Source organism: Oncorhynchus gorbuscha, linkage group LG13, assembly GCF_021184085.1.
Source record: "Oncorhynchus gorbuscha isolate QuinsamMale2020 ecotype Even-year linkage group LG13, OgorEven_v1.0, whole genome shotgun sequence".
Taxonomy (NCBI): Eukaryota; Metazoa; Chordata; class Actinopteri; order Salmoniformes; family Salmonidae; genus Oncorhynchus; species Oncorhynchus gorbuscha.
This window is the reverse complement of record NC_060185.1, coordinates 22222369-22246005: the sequence shown is the minus strand read 5'-3', so window position 1 is coordinate 22246005 and position 23637 is coordinate 22222369. Positions and strand designations below refer to the sequence as shown.

Genomic DNA, 23637 nt, shown 5'->3' with positions numbered 1-23637 from the left:
GACGAATGTCTTTAGGTTATGATCGTAACCCCGGTTCTCTGATAGTAAGAGTGAGGTATTTTACTTATGGGATACGCCCCCAGCGTATTCGTCAGAAGCCTTTATTACACTAAGCCAACCATGATTGGCTGGATGTTGAGACGTGTGCGTCGGGGAAGGGTGTCCCTCCTACCCTATAAAAGGTCTCTATAAAATAATCTTTCAAAAATAAGCAACTCCTCTTCCTCGCTCCTGCAAGGAGGGTGTTCTGGTGAAATACCTCACTCATGCTATCAGAGAACTGGGGTTACAGTCGTAACCTAACGTTGTCTTTCAAGTATTCATTTCGGTATTTCACTTATGGGATAATCTGATTCCCGTATTGCCAGACAAGCTTGACAATCCTGATGACCTACTGCACTGTGCTGTATATCACACACATTGGCTTTGCCCCTCAGGAGATCCTACACGTAAAGCGGTGTGCGCCAGGGTCAGTGCAGTGACCTGTAGCCATTCCTCCAGTGGAATGAGCCCATAGGCCAGCAGGAGACTGAAGACCCTTACTTGTGTATGCCAAAGTGATAGCCTCCACTATCCAGTGGGAGAGGCGTTGTTTAGTGAGGGCTTTATCAGTGAGGTTTCGCCCAGGAAACAAACAGCTGATCACATTTTCTAAACCCCTTGGTCTTGTCCATGTAGATGTGCAGAGCGCATACTGGACACACCATATGCAGCCGTTGATGTTCTGGAGAGGGAGGGGGTAAAAATCTTCCAGCTCAACGGGAAGACTAGTAATAGCCTGGTCTTAAATGAAAGCATCTTCAGTTCCACCTGATCCAGGGGCTCAAAAGGCTGTTGGCATAGAGCATCCAAAACAACTGATAAATCCCATGACGGAGCAAACTGTTTGGACCCTGGACACACACGACGTGCACACTTCATAAAACGGGCGACGAGGGGGTGTTTCCCCACTTTCGTGCTCCCAAAACCTACATGACAAGCCAAAATGGCTGCTAGATATACCTTAATAGAAAAAGCATTTCCTTTTTCTAATAATTCCTTTTATAAGCAACAGAATTACCAGGACAGAGCACTGGAATGGCACTGTCTGTGATTTAGTGCACCATTCCTCAAACACGCACCATTTACAATCATAAAGGGACCTGGTGGACGAGGCTCTAGCACTCTGAATAGTCTAAATGACATTTTAGGGAAGCACGGCAGTGTTCAAGTTGCACCATCAACGGGCCAGGCCCAGAGTGCCAACCGTTCCAGGTGAGGATGGACAATCTCCCCTTCTGCCTGGCACTGTAGGTCCCGATGCAAGGGAAGGGGCCACGGGTGGCCGCATAGTAGTTGAGTGCTCTCCACTAGCCAGTGTTTCTCTGGCCAATGTGGCACTATTAGTATGAGAGAGAGGGTAGGGGAAGTCAGGGCCAGTGGGTGGGAATGCATACAGGAGCATGTGTGGTCACTCGTGCGCCAACACATCCACTCCCCTGAATGTATCCTGATCCCTCAGGGAAAAGAACAAGGAACATAAAGATCCACTGCTGGCATGCTGAGGTGCATCCAAACCTGATTGGCTGCCTCTGGGTGGAGCTTCCACTCTCCATAGAGGATTCCCCCTGGCAAGTAAATCTTCCCCCAGATTCAATACTCCCGGTACATGAGTAGCTCTCAGTGACTGGAGATGCACACTGCTCCACATAATCAGTCTGTGTGTAAGTGAGGGGATCGCAGTCCCCCTTGTCTGTTTATGTAAGCCACAACACTGGTATTGTCTGTTCTGACTAGAACATGACGACCCTCCAGAAATGGGAGGAACAACTTTAATGCTAAGGACGCGAAGGACTTCCAGTCAGTTTATCTGAGTAGAACGGAGATGGGGTCTCCGTACCCCGTTGACTGTTCTGCCATCGTGGGACGCTCCCCAACCCGAGAGAGATGCGTCGTGACTACTTTTCTGGATAAAAAGAAAACTCCGGTATCTTCAGGAGTGCAGTGCTACCATGAAATCTATGGAGATCTGTACACGGTGATGTTTGTAATGTATTGGGCTCAGAACTAGAGAGGAGACCCAGCGTTGAAACCCTTTCATATTCAAATGTCCTAATGGGATGACTACTAAAACCTAGCTGCCTCAGGCATGTTTTCAAAGGCACCAGGTTCCTTCTGCCTAGCACTGTTTCGCAATCTTGGAATGTTCTTATACATTCCACTGAAAGGCAAGCTTTGAATGATACTGAATCTAGGATTAAACCTAGGAAAGAGTCTGCATGGGAATCAGAATGCTCTTTCCTGTGTTTATTCTGAAACCTAGAAATATCAGGTGTTCCAAAAGTAGCTGACTGTGTTCTAAGACCTCTTGTCTCGATTGCGCGCACAGCAGCCAATCGTCTATGTACATCATCAACCGAATGCCCCTCTCTGAGTGGGGCTATGGCTGCCTTGGTACACTTTGTAAAAACACAAGGTGACAGTTAGGCCGAAGGAGTACCAGAAATTCATAGATTACACCTTGAAAAGCAAATCTGAGAAATTTCCTGTGAGGAGGGTATATTGAGATGTGAAAATAAGTGTCCTTCAGGTCAATGTATACGAACCAATTGCCTGGGCGCACAGAACGTATACTTTCCCATGTGCCTGTTCAGAGCACGTAGATCTAGGATTGGGCGTATGGGTCCTTGGTGCCATGGGTGGGAAGGGAGGCTTCTTAGACCAGGGGATCCAAGGTTCTCTGCTGCCCTGACCTCCCAGCCTGGGGGGCTGGACGTCAGGAGATTTTAAAGGTTGAGGGGGGTCGACCTGCTGCAGCCTGGGTGAAGGTGTGGCGAGGCACTGTGCTGTGTCTTCCTGGGCAGACAGCTGAAGGGCTTCACCCTCCCTCTTTTTCCTCCACTCACTGTTTCTGCATCATCTCGACGGTGTGGTAACACAGATCTCATCCCACAGACCCGGCTCCGGTGTGACCATTAGTGCCTCTTGTAGCTCAGCTTGGTATACCGATAGCCCTCACCGCTGTGGCGACCAACCTGTAGACCTTCTCTGTTGCAGAGGACTGGAAGTGCTCGTACTTGGTTGGTAAGGTGGGGCCAGTTGAGGTCGTGGAGGACTTCTGGCTGGGGTGTAGATGGGAAGGTACCAGAGGTTCAATGATGAGCATGTGGGCAATCCCTGCCATGTCAACACAGTCCAACACCGACCCACCTTGGACAGAGTTCTTGGTGTACTCCAGTACAGGTAACCTCCTCCAGGCATTCTGGGAAGACTGGTAGTAATTGCCTGGCTGCCCGTTTGGGTAGCCTCTTACCCTCGTAGCTGGATGTGGTGGTCTCTGCTATTGCATTGGGACAGGGAATCACCAGTTTATTAGCAGCGTGTTTGCACACGTTCTGCAGGTCCACATCGAGTTCCAGTGTTGATGGCTCCCCGCCTGTGTGCCCTGTTTCGGATTCCCCGGCAGGAGGTTTCGTGGCCTGGCCTGGCCTGAGGGGATGAAGAAGTCTTCGTTTCCATCCGATTCCGAAAGGAGTTATCGCCTCTAATCAGGAAGCCCGGCAGGGAGGCGTTAAGGTGGTTGTTGGCGTCCTCCAACAGCGGGACAATGGCGTCGAGCTGGTCGCCCCAGCTAGCACTGGCCGCCACGTTTTCACGTGGGGATATACATCGCCTCTGGTGAGTCGCTGGCTCCCATGTTAGGGTCCTGTTGACTCAGGCTAGCTTGGCGTGCTGGCCTGCGACGGAGGCTCTTCACAGTGAAGAGGGCACAGTGTGGACAGGAGACAGGGGAGGATAAGGTAAGCGGACCACACAGTGTGGGTGTCTTTGGCCGATATCTTGTTTCCACAGGAGCAGATTCATGCCGGGTGCTTCTCCTCGTTTGGGGAGGGAGATGTTTTTGTTACCATAGCTTAGATCCTATGTTTTTAGCTGTCAGGAAAAAACAAGCGTGGTAGGCTAGTCCGATAGCTAGTGATTTAGTGGGTTATCTCTGACGCTGGCACTTGTGATGTCCGGATACTGTTTCTGAAACAACAGGTTACAAAAGATAGCTTGGTGTCGGTAGTAAAAACTTTTCTTGTCTAAGTAAAACCACAGACGCGAGCTAGTGAATAATTGTATATAATAATAATTGTCCTCTATGGTGAAGGAAAAGGAAAATTGTCACCACCGCACAGTCCTGAGAATAGAGCCTGGCGAGCGAATTGTAAGCTCACATCTGTGGACAGTTTAGCTAGTTCTGGAAAATGCAGTTGTGTCGAGGTAAGCTTTCTGATGAAAAGCGAGAAGAGGTGTTTGAATGGCTCAGACGCTGCTCAACCATGGCTGGGGTAGTGTTGTAAAGGCTTCTGACGAATACGATGGGGACGAATACGCTGGGGACGAATACGATGGGGACGAATACGCTGGGGACGAATACGATGGGGACGAATACGCTGGGGACGAATACGATGGGGACGAATACGCTGGGGACGAATACGATGGGGACGAATACGATGGGGACGAATACGCTGGGGACGAATACGATGGGGACGAATACGCTGGGGACGAATACGATGGGGACGAATACGCTGGGGACGAATACGCTGGGGACGTATTCCATAAGTGGAATACCGAAATGAAAACTTGAAAGAGAACTCCTTGTGTTTAGCCATAAACAAGACTCAGTGATCCAGAAACAGTAATTTGACTGATGTCCTAATAATGCCTCATTAATAACACTGTCTTCCTCGAACACATTACTGTTACTCTCAAACCTGGTAGATGTGTATGACTGAATCCATATGTGTATGAGTGTGTGTGTGTGTTTCTGTGTGTGTGTGTGTGCGTGTGATGAAACAGACTCTGACCATTACGCCCTGCAGAAATGGGTCCGGACCCATTTATTCTCGTTCACGGAAAAGTGTTTAGAACCAGGAACCGTCTGATCTACATAGGTCATGTCTATACATTAGATGTGGGCTACCTTCCATCTGTCTGATTTCCTCTCTTTGACCTCTCATCCCTCAGTGTGTGTACTCTCCTCTCCCTCTTCTGTCCTCTCCTCAGAACATATGGACTTGTGTGATGTATCTCTGTTTGGGTGTGTGGGTGTGTGGTGTTTGTGTGCGCGCCATTCACATTTGTAAGAGGTGGCAGGTAGCCTAGCGGTTAAGAGCGTTGGGCCAGTAACCGAAAGGTTTCTGGTTCCAATTCCCCGAGCCGACTAGGTGAAAATCTAGCAAGGCACTCAACCCTAAAATGTACATTTGGATACAGACGGCATAAAGAATGGTACTCTGTATTAACTCCTCTCTTCTCTTCTCTGTCCCAGTACATCAAAGCTTGTCTCCAGGCTAAGGAGTGTCCCCACCTGACCCTGGTCCAGGTCAGCACTGTCCAGGCCATGTTCGAGAAGGAGATCTCGGCCATCGGAGCTGTTGTCAACCGAAAGAGCTCCAACCCCCCCTTACCCCTGCCCCCTAAGAGGAGGGGACCCTCGGTCAGTTACACTCTTTCTCTGTGCCGTGTGTGTGTGTGTGTGTGTGTGTGTGTGTGTGTGTGTGTGTGTGTGTGTGTGTGTGTGTGTGTGTGTGTGTGTGTGTGTGTGTGTGTGTGTGTGTGTGTGTGTGTGTGTGTGTGTGTGTGTGTGTGTGGGTGTGTGGGTGCAGGTATGTGTTAGTGAGTCTTTTATGACGTTTCGCCTGGTCCTAAAGGTCAGGTGCAGTTGAATTGCTCATTAGGGCTTAATTGCACAGTACCATGACGACTACATCCCACGGTGACAGGTGACATCTAACAGTAAATGACACACATGACAATCATTAGCACTTCAAATGTCAATCATCACAACTAAATGTCAACATCAACAAGACTGCATCTGCACTGATCTGAAAAGAAGAAAGATGGCGGTCAAACAGTGATGTCTTGTGGTAGTTGGACGCTTGAAGTAGGGCTTCAAGCACAACAAGCCTGTTTACCCAGCAGCTCTCCAGTAGAGCTTTGTTCTAGGTAGTGAGGAGAGGTTGAGAGAAGGACAGGCTGTTCTTGTGGTGGTGTACTGTAATCAGACATTACAAACATATACATGCACTCCTCTGTCACATAGACACTGACCTAAATGCACAAACACTGACATACAGTACACATTTTTGCATTCAAAAACGCACTCGTTTACACTTACGCTGTCCACTAGCTCTCTCTGTGTGTGTGTGTTCTTTACACACACACACACACACACACACACACACACACACACACACACACACACACACACACACACACACACACACACACACACACACACACACACACAGAGAGAGAGCTAGTGGACAGCAGGAAGTGTGCTGCTTATTCATGTTTGTGGGCTGTAGCTGAGGGCCAGTCATGTGGAGTGTTTTTCCTGCTGTGCTGACCCTCGTAAATCTACTCTGCTTGACAACAGTTTGACTCGCCCAACCTTCAGTGTGTGTGTTATTCCTACAGTAAGTGATGTTCTCCTTGCGTACTCATGAAAATATTTCCTCCTCCCCTCTGTTCCTCTCCTCTTCCCTCTGTTCCTCTGTTCCTCTTCTATTCCCTCTGTTCCTCTTCTCTTCCCTCTGTTCCTCTCCTTCTCTGTCCTCTGTTCCTCTCCTTCTCTGTCCTCTCTTCCCTCTGTTCCTCTACTCTTCCCTCTGTTCCTCTCCTTCTCTGTCCTCTCTTCCCTCTGTTCCTCTCCTCTTCCCTCTGTTCCTCTTCTATTCCCTCTGTTCCTCTCCTTCTCTGTCCTCTGTTCCTCTCCTTCTCTGTCCTCTCTTCCCTCTGTTCCTCTCCTCTTCCCTCTGTTCCTCTTCTATTCCCTCTGTTCCTCTCCTTCTCTGTCCTCTCTTCCTCTGTTCCTCTCCTTCTCTGTCCTCTCTTCCCTCTGTTCCTCTCCTTCTCTGTCCTCTTGTCCTCTCCTTCTTTCCTCGTTCCTCTTCTTCTCTTTCTTCTGTTACTCTTCTGTTCTTTGACCTTTGTAGCAAGTGAATACGTGTGTATGGGAGGTGTCCACCCCGTTTAAGATTGTCCTAATCAAAGGCAGCAAGGTGAACGCTGAGGAGACCGCCAAGGTAACCACTGATGATGTGAACTTGCAAACCTGGAATTTTTGTTGCATCTTTGGTGTTTGCACTAGGATGTATTTATAACCCATAGTCAGTAGAACACTGTTATCTCTCACGATCACCGTATTCTGGTGAACCCCTTGTCGCCCCCCCCAGGTCCAGGTGCGTGCAGGCTTGTTCCACGGCACAGAGTTGTTATGCAAGCCGGCGGTGAGCAGCGAGAGCAGTGGACGCTCGGAACACGTGTGGAACCTCACGCTAGAGTTCGACATCACTGTGAGCGACCTGCCGCGCATGGCCCGCCTCTGCTTCGCCGTCTACGCCGTCATGGACAAGGTCAAGAAGCAGAAGTCCACCAAGAACGCCCACATCAACAAGTACCAGACCATCCGCAAAGCTGGCAAAGTGGTATGTCAAACACAAAGCACAGGCATACTCACACACACACACACACACACACACACACAGAGACATTTAATATGCATCTCTGTCCCCTCTCTCGTGCTTTCTGTCTCTCTCTCTCTGTCTCTCTCTCTCTGTCTCACTGCAGCACTACCCTGTAGCCTGGGTGAACACCATGGTGTTTGACTATAAAGGACAGCTGAAGACTGGAGATATCATCCTTCACAGCTGGTCTTCCTTTCCTGGTGACACACACACACACACACACCTTCATGCACTTTACAAACACTTTAATTAACCTATACACACACACCTTCATGCACTTTACAAACACTTTAATTAACCTATACACACACACCTTCATGCACTTTACAAACACTTTAATTAACCTATACACACACACCTTCATGCACTTTACAAACACTTTAATTAACCTATACACACACACCTTCATGCACTTTACAAACACTTTAATTAACCTATACACACACACCTTCATGCACTTTACAAACACTTTAATTAACCTATACACACACCTCCATGCACTTTACAAACACTTTAATTAACCTATACACACACCTTCATGCACTTTACAAACACTTTAATAAACCTATACACACACACACACCCTCATGCACTTTACAAACACTTTAATTAACCTATACACACACACATCCTCATGCACTTTACAAACACTTTAATTAACCTATACACACCTACACACACCTTCATGCACTTTACAAACACTTGAATTAACCTACACACACACACCCTCATGCACTTCACAAACACTTTAATTAACCTATACACACACACACACACACCCTCATGCACTTTACAAACACTTTAATTAACCTATACACACACACACCTTCATGCACTTCACAAACACTTTAATTAACCTATACACACACACACACACACCCTCATGCACTTTACAAACACTTTAATTAACCTATACACACACACACCTTCATGCACTTTACAAACACTTTAATTAACCTATACATGTTCACACCTACACACACACTTCTGAAACTCACCTACATACTTATACACAAAATGTTAGTGTATGAGTAATTTGTCTGTGTCCTCCAGATGAACTTGAAGAGATGCTGAACCCCATAGGAACCATCCAGACCAACCCGTACACTGAGAATTGTACAGCACTCCACATCCACCTCCCTGACTACAACCCTCACCCCATCCTATTCCCCCCCTTCGACAAGGTGAGGACACACACACCGTGACGTATTCAAACATGGTTGTAGTTATGAACCATTTCTACCACTGATACGGATGTGTGTGATCTACTCCTGCAGATTCTGGAGAAAGCTGCAGAAATCGCTGGGTCAAGCGATTGCTCGACCATGGTACTGTCGTGAGTTCCAACCACTCAAACACACACAAACACTCTTAAACATCTACGCAGTCCGTCCATCGCACAAGCACCCCTTCTACTCCAGAGCAGCAGGCATTTCTAGGACAGAAATACAGACACCAAATGTGTCAGAGGGGAGGGAGGAAATTGCTGTGACTGGTTTCCAGGGCAACCCAGTCAGTCCTGATTCTGATCCAGGGTGATGTTGGCAGGATGGTGCACTGCCACAATGTGTCTCTCCGAGGCTAAGATCAGACCTGCTGTTACACACACACACACACACACACACACACACACACACACACACACACACACACACACACACACACACACACACACACACACACACACACACACACACACACACACACACACACACACACACACACACACACACATATACCTACCTAACCTACCTAACTAACTAACTAACTAATTTTTACTATTTTCTACATTGTAGAATAATAGTGAAGACATCAAAACTATGAAATAACACACATGGAATCATGTTGTAACATTCATGTTGACATTCTTCAAAGTAGCCAGCCTTTGCCTTGATGACAGCTTTGTAAACTCTTGGCATTTTCTCAACCAGCTTCCTGAGGTAGTCCCCCGGAATGCATTTTAATTAACAGGTGTTCCTTGTTAAAAGTTGATTTGTGGAATGTATTTCCTTCTTAATGTGTTTCAGCCAATCTGTTATGTTGTGACAAGGTAGGGGGATATACAGAAGATAACCCTATTTGGTAAAAGACCAAGTCCATATTATGGCAAGAACAGCTCGAATAAGCAAAGAGAAACAGCAGTCCACCATTACTTTAAGACATGAAGGTCAGTCAATACGGAAAATGTCAAGCACTTTGAATGTTTTTTCAACTGCAGTCGCAAATACTATCAAGCGCTATAATGAAACTAGCTCTCATGAGGACCGCCACAGGAAAGGAAGACCCAGAGTTACCCCCAAATAAATGCTTCAGAGTTCAAGTAACAGACATGTCTCAACATCAACTATTCAGAGGAGACTGTGTGAATCAGGCCTTCATGGTCAAATTGCTGCAAAGAAACCACTACTAAAAGACACCAATAATAAGAAGAGACTTGCTTGGGCCAAGAAACACAAGCAATGGACATTAGACCTGTGGAAATCTCTCCTTTGGTCTGATGAGTCCAAATTTGAGATTTCTGGTTCCAACCGTCGTGTCTTTGTGAGGCAGAGTAGATGAACAGATGATATCCGCATGTGTGGTTCCACCGTGACTCATGGATACGGGGGTGCTTTGCCGGTGACACTGTCTGTGATTTATTTAGAATTCAAGGCACATTTAACCAACATGGCTACCACAGCATTCTACAGTGATACACTGTCCCATCTGGTTTGCTCTTAGGGGGACTATCATTTGTTTTTCAACAGGACAATGACCCAACACACCTCCAGGCTGTGTAAGGGCTATTTGACCAAGGAGAGTGATGGAGTGCTGCATCAGATGACCTGGCCTCCACAATCACCTGACCTCAACCCAATGATGATTTGGGATGAGTTGGACCGTAAAGTGAAGGGAAAGCAGCCAACAAGTGCTCAGCATGTGTGGGAACTCCTTCAAGACTGTTGGAAAAGCATTCCAGGTGAAGCTGGAAGAATGCCAAAGTGTGCAAAGCTGTCATCAAGGCAAATGATGGCTACTTTGAAGAATCTCAAATATATTTTGATTTTTTTTCAACTTTTTTGGTTACTGAATGATTCCAAATTTTATTTCGTAGTTTTGATGTCTTCACTATTATTCTAAAATGTAGAAAATAGTCTAAATAAAGAAAAAACATTGAATGAGTAGGTGTGTCCAAACTTTTGACTGGTACTGTGTACACACACACACACACACACACACACACACACACACACACACACACACACACACACACACACACACACACACACACACACACACACACACACACACACACACACACACACACACACACACACACACACACACACACACACACACACACACACACATACATCAACTCTCATAAAGACCCTGTGGGACAGGACACAGATGGTTATGTAATGCTATGTGAAGCAGGGGGCTTGCCAAAACATGCCCCTTGCAAGGGGGTGGGGGGTGTATGATGGGGGTTGGAGGTTGGAGGTTTTCTTGCTGTCTCAAGCTTCAAGCTCTTATTCTATGTGTTGCCTAACAATGTTTCTTGTGGATCCATAAAGCAATAAAACTTGCGTGCAAGTACAGATCTATTTTTATCCCTCTAATGGGGGATAGGATTACTTGCAGTGTTCTCTGATTACATTTTAACTTCTACCTTTAGCGCAGTGTGCTACTCCTCTTTACATGGTGTGATTTCTTACCATTTGCTGCCACCTAGTGGTGACTGACCACCACTGCTGTTTCCCCACAGGGCCGAGGCGGTAAGAAGTTCCACATCGAGCTGAAGGAGATCATGGAGAGGGAGCCTCTGTCCCAGCTGTGTGAGAATGAGAAGGACCTCATCTGGACACTACGCTACGACTGCATGGAGAACTTCCCCCAGTCACTGCCCAAACTGCTGCTCTCCGTCAAGTGGAGCAAACATGAGGACATGGCCCAGGTTCATACATTTACATTGTGTCATTTAGCAGACACTCTTATCCAGAGCAACTTTTCATACTGTGCCAGATGTATCTAGCCTGTGTATTGACAGTGTTTTTTAACACAATCAATTCTTTCTCAATTGCAATAACTATTCTATTCATTCCAGTCCAATGAAAATGTTGTCTGAGTGTGCCTCAATGGTCTGATCCTAAATGGACCCCTAGCCCATACCACTATTTCCCTCATCAGTCCCCTTCAAAGATCTGCTGTGCTCCTGTATTGGTTATAAAGCATAGTGAATGATCTCTATGTCTCTCTCTCTCAGCTCCAGGCCTTGCTGCAGATCTGGCCCAAGCTGAGTCCCAGGGACGCTCTGGAGCTGCTCGACTTTAACTATCCAGACCAGTATGTCAGAGAGTACGCTGTGGGCTGCCTGAAGGATATGAGGTACTCCTCACACACTCGCACATACCTATTCCTAGTTCACTTACTGTTGTAATGACTTACTCACTGCCTCTCTCCCTCCTCTCCCCCTCTTCCTACTTCATATTCCCACTCCCCCCAGTGATGAGGAGTTGTCTCAGTACCTGCTCCAGCTGGTCCAGGTGTTACGTTATGAACCCTACTATGACTGTGCGCTCACCCGCTTCCTGTTGAACAGAGCTCAGTGCAACCGAAACATAGGACACTTCCTCTTCTGGCATCTCAGGTGAGCGAGAGAGACTTGTGTACATGAAAAAGCAAGAGAGAGACTAGTGTACATGAAAAAGCAAGAGAGAGACTTGTGTACATGAAAAAGCAAGAGAGAGACTTGGGTACATGAAAAAGCAAGAGAGAGACTTGTGTACATGAAAAAGCAAGAGAGAGACTTGTGTACATGAAAAAGCAAGAGAGAGACTTGTGTACATGAAAAAGCAAGAGAGAGACTTGGGTACATGAAAAAGCAAGAGAGAGACTTGTGTACATGAAAAGGCAAGAGAGAGACTTGTGTACATGAAAAAGCAAGAGAGAGACTTGTGTACATGAAAAGGCAAGAGAGACTTGTGTACATGAAAAAGCAAGAGAGAGACTTGTGTACATGAAAAAGCAAGAGAGAGACTTGTGTACATGAAAAGGCAAGAGAGAGACTTGTGTACATGAAAAGGCAAGAGAGACTTGTGTACATGAAAAAGCAAGAGAGGGACTTGTGTACATGAAAAAGCAAGAGAGACTTGTGTACATGAAAAAGCAAGAGAGAGACTTGTGTACATGAAAAAGCAAGAGAGGGACTTGTGTACATGAATAAGCAAGAGAGAGACTTGTGTACATGAAAAAGCAAGAAAGAGCATGTGTGCATGAAAAAGCAAGAGAGAGACTTGTGTACATGAAAAAGCAAGAGAGACTTGTGTACATGAAAAAGCAAGAGAGACTTGTGTACATGAAAAAGCAAGAAAGAGACTTGTGTACATGAAAAAGCAAGAAAGAGACTTGTGTACATGAAAAAGCAAGAGAGACTTGTGTACATGAAAAAGCAAGAGAGACTTGTGTACATGAAAAAGCAAGAAAGAGACTTGTGTACATGAAAAAGCAAGAGAGAGACTTGTGTACATGAAAAAGCAAGAGAGAGACTTGTGTACATGAAAAAGCAAGAGAGGGACTTGTGTACATGAATAAGCAAGAGAGAGACTTGTGTACATGAAAAAGCAAGAGAGAGACTTGTGTACATGAAAAAGCAAGAGAGAGACTTGTGTACATGAAAAAGCAAGAGAGGGACTTGTGTACATGAATAAGCAAGAGAGAGACTTGTGTACATGAAAAAGCAAGAAAGAGCATGTGTGCATGAAAAAGCAAGAGAGAGACTTGTGTACATGAAAAAGCAAGAGAGACTTGTGTACATGAAAAAGCAAGAGAGACTTGTGTACATGAAAAAGCAAGAAAGAGACTTGTGTACATGAAAAAGCAAGAAAGAGACTTGTGTACATGAAAAAGCAAGAGAGACTTGTGTACATGAAAAAGCAAGAAAGAGACTTGTGTACATGAAAAAGCAAGAGAGAGACTTGTGTACATGAAAAAGCAAGAGATACTTGTGTACATGAAAAAGCAAGAGAGAGACTTGTGTACATGAAAAAGCAAGAGAGACTTGGGTACATGAAAAAGCAAGAGAGACTTGGGTACATGAAAAAGCAAGAAAGAGACTTGTGTACATGAAAAAGCAAGAGAGACTTGTGTACATGAAAAAGCAAGAAAGAGACTTGTGTACATGAAAAAGCAAGAGAGACTTGGGTACATGAAAAAGCAAGAAAGAGACTTGTGTACATGAAAAAGCAAGAAAGAGACTTGTGTACATGAAAAAGCAAGAGAGACTTGTGTACATGAAAAAGCAAGAGAGACTTGTGTACATGAAAAAGCAAGAGAGAGACTTGTGTACCAAGAGAGGGACTTGTGTACATGAATAAGCAAGAGAGAGACTTGTGTACATGAAAAAGCAAGAAAGAGCATGTGTGCATGAAAAAGCAAGAGAGAGACTTGTGTACATGAAAAAGCAAGAGAGACTTGTGTACATGAAAAAGCAAGAGAGACTTGTGTACATGAAAAAGCAAGAAAGAGACTTGTGTACATGAAAAAGCAAGAAAGAGACTTGTGTACATGAAAAAGCAAGAGAGACTTGTGTACATGAAAAAGCAAGAGAGACTTGTGTACATGAAAAAGCAAGAAAGAGACTTGTGTACATGAAAAAGCAAGAGAGAGACTTGTGTACATGAAAAAGCAAGAGATACTTTGTACATGAAAAAGCAAGAGAGAGACTTGTGTACATGAAAAAGCAAGAGAGACTTGGGTACATGAAAAGCAAGAGAGACTTGGGTACATGAAAAAGCAAGAAAGAGACTTGTGTACATGAAAAAGCAAGAGAGACTTGTGTACATGAAAAAGCAAGAAAGAGACTTGTGTACATGAAAAAGCAAGAGAGACTTGGGTACATGAAAAAGCAAGAAAGAGACTTGTGTACATGAAAAAGCAAGAAAGAGACTTGTGTACATGAAAAAGCAAGAGAGACTTGTGTACATGAAAAAGCAAGAAAGAGACTTGTGTACATGAAAAAGCAAGAGAGACTTGTGTACATGAAAAAGCAAGAAAGAGACTTGTGTACATGAAAAAGCAAGAGAGACTTGTGTACATGAAAAAGCAAGAGAGAGACTTGTGTACATGAAAAAGCAAGAGAGAGACTTGTGTACATGAAAAAGCAAGAGAGAGACTTGTGTACATGAAAAAGCAAGAGAGAGACTTGTGTACATGAAAAAGCAAGAGAGAGACTTGTGTACATGAAAAAGCAAGAGAGAGACTTGTGTACATGAAAAAGCAAGAGAGAGACTTGTGTACATGAAAAGCAAGAGAGAGACTTGTGTACATGAAAAAGCAAGAGAGAGACTTGTGTACATGAAAAAGCAGAGAGAGACTTGTGTACATGAAAAAGCAAGAGAGAGACTTGTGTACATGAAAAAGCAAGAGAGAGACTTGTGTACATGAAAAAGCAAGAGAGAGACTTGTGTACATGAAAAAGCAAGAGAGAGACTTGTGTACATGAAAAAGCAAGAGAGAGACTTGTGTACATGAAAAAGCAAGAGATACTTGTGTACATGAAAAAGCAAGAGAGAGACTTGTGTACATGAAAAAGCAAGAGAGACTTGGGTACATGAAAAAGCAAGAGAGACTTGGGTACATGAAAAAGCAAGAAAGAGACTTGTGTACATGAAAAAGCAAGAGAGACTTGTGTACATGAAAAAGCAAGAAAGAGACTTGTGTACATGAAAAAGCAAGAGAGACTTGGGTACATGAAAAAGCAAGAAAGAGACTTGTGTACATGAAAAAGCAAGAAAGAGACTTGTGTACATGAAAAAGCAAGAGAGACTTGTGTACATGAAAAAGCAAGAAAGAGACTTGTGTACATGAAAAAGCAAGAGAGACTTGTGTACATGAAAAAGCAAGAAAGAGACTTGTGTACATGAAAAAGCAAGAGAGACTTGTGTACATGAAAAAGCAAGAGAGAGACTTGTGTACATGAAAAAGCAAGAGAGAGACTTGTGTACATGAAAAAGCAAGAGAGAGACTTGTGTACATGAAAAAGCAAGAGAGAGACTTGTGTACATGAAAAAGCAAGAGAGAGACTTGTGTACATGAAAAAGCAAGAGAGAGACTTGTGTACATGAAAAAGCAAGAGAGAGACTTGTGTACATGAAAAAGCAAGAAAGAGCATGTGTGCAAAGAACAAAAATGCATCTTCAGAGATATAGGCTGTATTTCTTTCATGGTATAATTTCAGTGAGGTGAAGTATGTTAACCAACCCCAGGTATGAGTAACTGTAGGGTGACTGCGCTGCCCCCTGCAGGTCAGAGATGCACATGCCAGCCGTCTCTGTCCAGTTCTCTCTCATCCTCGAGGCCTACTGTCGTGGCAGCATCCCTCACATTGAGGTCCTGAAGAAACAGGTAGGACCCCAACACACATGTCCTGACTCCAACCTTAAGTCATGAGTTAATCACTACAGTACATCTATTTCTGTCACCACCTATAATTCTATAGTTTCATCTGTCAGTTTAGAATGGGGTTATTTATAAAGAAGTCAGATGACAGCAGCCTGACCTCTAACCTCTGACCTCTTCTACTGTATTAGCCCAGACATCTGCACTGTTGGCAGCTTCCTCCCACTTCCTGTCCATCCCCTCTCCTTCCTGTTTTGGAGTTAGCTACCACACTGTGGGATGTTTCGGGAAGACCATGCTGTCATGCGTAGCATCCTTGTCATATTTGGAAGGCAATTGCATTATAGTGCATAAATACAGCATACATCTGTGGTATAATTTAATCATTATTTCATTATTACATCACATTGTAACAACATTACGCCCCCTCTCTCCATCTAGGTGGAGGCTCTGAGCAAGCTGAAGTCTGTGAACGAGCTGATCAAGCTGGGCACCATCAAGAACGCACGCAGTAAGACCAAGGAGGCCATGCTCACCAAAGAGGCCATGATGACTTGTCTGAGACAGAGTGGTTACACAGAGACCCTCTCTGACCTGCACTCCCCTCTCAACCCCAGTGTCCTGCTCTCTGGAATCAAGTAAGGGTCAGGGGGGAGAGGTTAGAGGGGAGTGGAGAGGGTGATCTGGGAGTGGATGTGGTTGGATGACTTTGATTTGACTCATTTTTTATTTTTCTTGTTCTTCTCTTTTCATTTGTCTCGCCCCTCCCTGCTCTTTCCCCTCCTCCCCCTTGCCAGTGTGGAGAAGTGTCGGTACATGGACTCGAAGATGAAGCCTCTGTGGATCGTCTACAACAACAAGCTTCTAGGGGGAGACACCCTGGGAATCATCTTCAAGAACGGAGACGGTACAAGGGCTGAGGGAGGGAGGTGGCTCTAACAGAGGAAATGTAAGATCACTAAAGTTCAGGGGGAGAGAGGGAGTGGAGGAGAGTGAGAGGGAAGAATAGTGAGGTCAAGATGGAGGGATGTGTATTATGGAAGGTGAAAGAAGATGGAAGGATGAATGAAAGACTGTAATTGTGTTCTCTCTACTTCGCTCCAGACCTGAGACAAGACATGTTGACACTGCAGATCTTGAGGTTGATGGACCTGCTATGGAAGGAGGCCAATCTGGACCTCAGGTGTGTATATTAATATGATAAGAGGTGTGTGTGTGTGTGTGTGTGTGTGTGTGTGTGTGTGTGTGTGTGTGTGTGTGTGTGTGTGTGTGTGTGTGTGTGTGTGTGTGTGTGTGTGTGTGTGTGTGTGTGTGTGTGTGTGTGTGTGTGTGTGTGTGTGTGTGTTTCCTCAGGCGGACTCTGTCAGTCAGGCTTGTTTGTTCCTGCTCTCTGTGGGGAAGAGGAAGCTGTGTTGGGGGGGGACCCTAAATCACCCCCAGCTAGCCTGACCTCTAACCCCCCACATCCATACCCCCAGCATCACACACACACTACCCTGCTTCTCATCCTAATCAAATCCACACACACTAGCGCTCGCTCTCATACTCTAACACACACAGACACACACATCTGGAGCCGAGCAGTGTGTGGGATTGTTTTGACAGTTGAGCTTGGGGGCAGGCCTTTAGGTTACAGGGACAAGGGTTCAGAGAGGAGAGGAGAGGAGAGGAGAGGAGAGGAGAGGAGAGGAGAGGAGAGGAGAGGGAGGGAGGGAGCTCTGCAGAGATGATGATAATGGTGAGGATAATGAAACCGCTGTGATGTGGTGTTTTTGAGCGTAATCATGCGTACATTCTGGTCGTGTGTCGAGACGGGGGGGGGGGGATTATAGGATGCATCTCAATGGTGTTTATGATGATTAATTGGAACAAAATGTTTCCTCGTGTCTGTGCAGAATTGTACCTTACGGTTGCCTAGCAACTGGGGACCGGTCAGGGCTGATCGAGGTGGTGTCGTCGGCGGATACCATCGCCAACATCCAGCTGACCAGCAGCAACGTGGCGGCCGCCGCAGCCTTCAACAAGGATGCGTTACTTAACTGGCTCAAAGAGAAGAACTCTGGGTAAGACGGCACTTTTTAATATAAAACATGTGTATTACTGACATATTTCATAGATACAGGGCCTTCGGAAAGTATTCAGACCCCTCAACTTTTTCTATGTTATGTCATGTTATGTTATGCCTTATTCTAAAATGATTTAAATATATATATATTCTCATCAATCTACACACAATACCCCATAATGATAAAGCAAAAACAGGTTTTAGAAATTTTAGCAAATGTATTAAAAACAGAAATACCTTATTTACATAAGTATTCAGACCCTTTGCTATGAGACTTGAAATTAAGCTCACGTGCATCCTGTTTCCATTGATCATCCTTGAGATGTTTCTACAACTTGATTGGAGTCCACCTGTGGTAAATTCAGTTGATTGGACATGATTTGGAAAGGCACACACCTGTCTATATAAGGTGCCACAGTTGTCAGAGTAAAAACCAAGTCATGAGGTCGAAGGAATTGTACGTAGCCCCCCGAGACAGGATTGTGTCGAGGCACAGATCTGGGGAAGGGTACCAAAAAATGTCTGCAGCATTGAAGGTCCCAAAGAACACAGTGGCCTCCATCATTCTTAAATGGAAGAAGTTTGGAACCATCAAGACTCTTCCTAGAGCTGGCCACCCGACCAAACTGAGCAATCGGGGAGAAGGGTCTTGGTCAGGGAGGAGACCAAGAACCCGATGGTCACTCTGGTCAGAGCTCCAGAGTTCATCTGTGGAGATGGAAGAACCTTCTAGAAGGACAACCATCTCTGCAGCACTCGATCAATCAGGCCTTTATGGTAGAATGGCCAGACGGAAGCCACTCCTCAGTAAAAGGCACAAGACAGCCCGCTTGGAGTTTGCCAAAAGGCAACTAAAGGACTCTCCGAACATTAGAAATTAGATTATCTGGTCTGATGAAACCAAGATTGAACTCTTTGGCCTTAATGCCAAGCATCTTGTCTGGAGGAAACCTGGCACCATCCCTACGGTGAAGCATGGTGGTGGCAGCATCATGCTGTAGGGATGTTTTTCAGCAGCAGGGACTGGGAGACTAGTCAGGATTGAGGCTCCAGAGATCTCAGGACCTCAGACTGGGGGCGATGGTTCACCAACCCTAAGCACACAGCCAAGACAACACAAGAGTGGCTTCGGGACAAGTCTCTGAATGTCCTTGAGTGGCTCAGCCAAAGCCAGGACTTAAACCTGATCGAACATCTCTGGAGAGACCTGAAAATAGCTGTGCAGCGACGTTCCCCATCCAACCTGACAGAGCTTGAGAGGATCTGCAGAGAAGAATGGGAGAAACTCCACAAATACTGTACATGTGTGCCAAGATTGTAGCGTCATACCTTTTCTAAAAACCTGTTTTTGCCTTGTCATTATGGGGCATTGTATGTAGATTGATGATGTTAAAAATAAATAAAAAATCTAAATTTTAGAATAAGGCTGTAGTAACCTAACAAAATGTTGAATAAGTCAAGGGGTCTGAATTGTTTCCGAAGGCTCTGTATGTATATAACAGGCAACATGTTAGTGAGCTGCTATGCTTTGGCGGTGCAAACCCAGTGAAGTCTCCCACTTGGCCAACACTTTGTTCTGTGTTTGTGTACTATGCAGAGATGCTCTGGAGAAGGCGATCGAGGAGTTCACCCTGTCATGTGCAGGCTACTGCGTGGCCACCTACGTCCTGGGGATAGGTGACCGCCACAGTGACAATATCATGGTTCGCAGCACTGGACAGGTGGGTTGAGGTGCTCCCCTCTACAACAGGCTAAATCACAGAGGTTCATTTATGGTCTTTTAATGGAGCTCAGAATCAAGTTCTTAAATCCTGTGTGTCTTTCAGCTCTTCCACATAGACTTTGGGCATATCCTGGGGAACTTCAAGTCCAAGTTTGGCATCAAGAGGGAACGCGTCCCCTTCATCCTGACCCATGACTTCATCCACGTCATCCAACAGGGAAAGACGGGCAACACTGAGAAGTTTGGCAGGTGAGCTTCTGTCCCCATTCACTACTTGGGTCAGATAATCATTTATCTATGTGCTAGTTGAGTGAGTGTATAGTGAACAGAATGTGTGTGTTGTGCCTAGTTTCCGTAATTACTGTGAACAAGCCTACCTGATTCTGAGGCGGAATGGGAACCTCTTCATCACCCTGTTTGCCCTCATGCTGACTGCTGGACTGCCCGAGCTCACCTCTGTCAAGGATATACAGTACCTAAAGGTAAGACGTACACACAGACACACAGACACACACACACACACACACACACACACACACACACACACACACACACACACACACACACACACACACACACACACACACACACACACACACACACACACACACACACACACACACACACACACACACACACACACACACACACACAGACACACAGACACACACACACACACACACACACACACACACACACACACACACACACACACACACACACACACACAGACACACACAGACACATGCAGTACATAGTTGGCCACTTCACATGGGCTACAGTTTACATGTGCTACAGGAATGTACTGTCCAAAATCATTTATGTTATGCTGCAATAAGAGTAGTTGTTAAGGCTCTCTATCCCCCTCACCCCCCTTCTCCACCTGTAGGACTCTCTGGCCCTGGGGAAGACCGACGACGAGGCACTGAAACAGTTCCGCCAAAAGTTTGACGAGGCGCTGAGAGAGAGCTGGACCACCAAAGTCAACTGGATGGCCCACAACGTGGTCAAGGACAACCGCTCCTAGAACAGACAGACATCCTGGAGCTAGAGGGTGAAATGTTAAAGGTCAGGAGGGTCTGAGTTCTACCCAGTGCTGGGACAACAGTGACAGTGGGGGGGTAGGTGTTGCTAAGGGGTGAAGACCAGACAGGACTGGGCCGCAAAGAAGGGAATCTAGAAGGCTATCTTAAACACACATGCTCTTACAGGCTTAAATCCCCCTCCCTTTGCATTTCCTCTGGCTTTTGAAGCTGCTGTGTGCCTCCAGCCAGTCCAGCAGTCCCATTGCCTCTCCCTGATCATGTGACATATTTGTGGGTAATGTGGTTGCGAGTATTGCACTGCTCAGTGAGAGTCAGAGCCCCCCCTCTGAGTTGTGAATGGACTGCCCCCTTGAAGACTGGACTAGACTGAACCAATGAGGAAGGAAGGGGACGGGGGTGGTTTCACCCACCTATTAGCAAGACTTCTGATCTGCCTTGTGTTGAACTAAAGGGAGAGGTCAGGGTTGACCACACCCACTCACGGCCTCACACCGTGTCTTAAAACGACGCCAAAACGTGCACATAGCCAGAGGAAGTGCGTCTTATTGGACTTTTCCTCGCAAGGCCTCCAGTTTATCTCGAAAGTGTGCCTAAAAACTGCGAGAGGATTGTATTTGTTTAGTTTTTAAAAATGTTTTTTTAATTTCCATTTTAAGATGTTATTAATTAAGATGCTATAGGACATGTATATGTGCCAGACTACTTTTTATTTATATATATATATGTGTGTGTGTGTGTGTGTGTGTGTGTGTGTGTGTGTGTGTGTGTGTGTGTGTGTGTGTGTGTGTGTGTGTGTGTGTGTGTGTGTGTGTGTGTGTGTGTGTGTGTGTGTGTGTGTGTGTGTGTGTGTGTGTACACAGAGAGAGACACGCTGCATGGCCAAATTTTTCTGGATGTCTCTTGCAGATAGCTAAACAACAACTTTCCACACTCCGCTTATGCTGTCCCCTCCTAGTAGCTAGCTCTTTCCCTCACTAATGTTAGCACAACTTTGGAAAAGCAGTGCTCAGCAAGCTGGGGCAAAGGACACTGTGTCTCGGTGTTGGGATACACAGATTTGCCGTACATGCTCTCCACACTGAATAGACTATCCCAGTGATATCCAGATGGTTACCAATATTACAGTATTTCTCATGAAGGCTGTTATCCTACTTGGAGTAAAACAAACTGTAGGGAAACATTTGAGTTAATTAACATTGGAGTTAACATTGATTTGGTGGTTTAGCTCTAGAGAAGAGGTGTCCAGTGGGGGGCAGTTCAATTCGGTTACGCAACTTCAGCCATTGAGAAATGGGGTGAATTAGACCATCAATTACTGGAACCATTTGAAATACAAGGAAGAGAGAGCAAAAAATAATTCTACAACTTAATTTTGTGTTCCTGCTTTGGAATGTGGATGTAACATTCCTGTGTTCCATTTAATCAAGTTATGGTTGTTGTTGGACAAACAGAACAGGCACAATGGGTGAGTCATCACCACACTACCCCATGGAGGCATTATCACGGCCCAGTGGAGGCATTATCACGGCCATGTGGAGACATTATCACGGCCCCGTGGAGGCATTATCACGACCCCGTGGAAGCATTATCACGGCCCCATGGAAGCATTATCACGGCCCCATGGAGGCATTATCATGGCCCCATGGAGATTCGGTCTTAGACATAGACTTGCCTACGGATGTCAGATCTAGTCTTTCAAAGCACCAAGCTGCTCACATGACAATAACCACAATGAATAAACGAAGCATGTTACTAAAATGCCTTTTAGGACCAAAACAAAGAAAACCTTCAGTTGATTTAGGGTTGTTTTTACTGTGTTAAAGAATCTGTTCAGAAATGGAATGTTTTTGTGCAAAATGTGTCGCTTTCTTTTTCAGTGTATTTGTTTTTTAGATCAGCCAAATTGGGCGGAGTTTAAGACCTATGGAAGGGGTTTGCCAGCAGAGGGTGTAACACTGCGATTCAATGCTACTTCCTGGTTTTGTCATGAGGTGCTCTCTGTTTTGATTTTGTGCAATATCCGTATAGGAGTCTAGATGATGTAAATGAACCCTTGGGCCCTAATGCCTGAGGCTATAATGGTTGTCACTGTGGGTTCATGTGTATTGCTGCTGTATTTCTCCCCACCAGCCTTCTTAAGTCTCTCAGACACGGAATATGGTTAAATGTACAAGCTTTTATGCTTTCACTGTTTTTTGTTTTCATATGAGTTTTATTAAAGTTATTTTCCATCTAACTGGATTTTCCTTTTGTAATACATGTTTGTGTTTGTTCGTTCAATCACTGCAGTGCCAGTGTGTCTGTGAACAAATTAGATGTTCAGGAAATATACTACAACTTTGCAGGGCACAATGACGAGCAAAGATTTGGTCCCTGTGCCTGGGATACTGTGATGAATTCAGATTGATTCCAGGCCAAGATATCCTCCATTCTTTCCACTGTGGTTGTGTGAGGGAGGGAGGGAGGGAGGGAGGCCCACTGCGGGGCCCATCTCTGCTCTGCTGGAGGGGACCAACATGCCTCTTTGCTGATGTCATGTGGTGGTGGTGATGCAGTACATGGTGGAGTAGCCAATGACCCTTATTGCCAGAATATGAATCCTGAATAGAACTTGGTTGTGGGTAAACGGCTAACAGGATTCGATTTGAAGATGACAGGTAGGTCACGGTGCTATGTAGCTGTTGTTAATACCTGCACATATCATGATTGATAGGTTGTTGTTTGTCTGTGAGCATTTATGCAATGATTACCATTTTATAATTTCCCCAGCAATCTAGCTTGGGTAACAGTTGTTTACTTGAAGAACTCTGAATTTAAACGGGGAATTGACCCTTCCTCCCCTATTCAATTTTCTTCCCACACAACAAGTATTTTGTGTTTGTACCCTATTCTCTGTCTGCAGTTGAAATAACTACTCTTTTCTCTTGC

At 45.4% G+C, this 23637-nt stretch overlaps 1 protein-coding gene across 2 annotated transcripts in view; it reads left to right on the top strand.

Annotated features, from left to right (window-relative positions):
• Window positions 1-22945, top strand: part of LOC123992583 (phosphatidylinositol 4,5-bisphosphate 3-kinase catalytic subunit beta isoform-like) — an 87184-nt gene extending 64239 nt beyond the window's left edge. For both annotated transcript variants that reach the window (XM_046293839.1, XM_046293840.1), the window contains exons 7-24: window positions 5297-5464; window positions 6966-7055; window positions 7206-7457; window positions 7600-7696; window positions 8550-8680; window positions 8774-8824; window positions 11245-11433; window positions 11743-11864; window positions 11983-12126; window positions 15782-15881; window positions 16317-16513; window positions 16673-16782; window positions 16980-17058; window positions 17771-17938; window positions 19538-19661; window positions 19767-19912; window positions 20013-20145; window positions 20553-22945. In XM_046293839.1, the coding sequence (XP_046149795.1) occupies window positions 5297-5464; window positions 6966-7055; window positions 7206-7457; window positions 7600-7696; window positions 8550-8680; window positions 8774-8824; window positions 11245-11433; window positions 11743-11864; window positions 11983-12126; window positions 15782-15881; window positions 16317-16513; window positions 16673-16782; window positions 16980-17058; window positions 17771-17938; window positions 19538-19661; window positions 19767-19912; window positions 20013-20145; window positions 20553-20690 (2439 nt within the window). In that variant the 3' untranslated portion in view covers window positions 20691-22945. The remainder of the gene's footprint in view (window positions 1-5296; window positions 5465-6965; window positions 7056-7205; window positions 7458-7599; window positions 7697-8549; window positions 8681-8773; window positions 8825-11244; window positions 11434-11742; window positions 11865-11982; window positions 12127-15781; window positions 15882-16316; window positions 16514-16672; window positions 16783-16979; window positions 17059-17770; window positions 17939-19537; window positions 19662-19766; window positions 19913-20012; window positions 20146-20552) is intronic.
• Window positions 22946-23637: the final 692 nt, after the last annotated feature.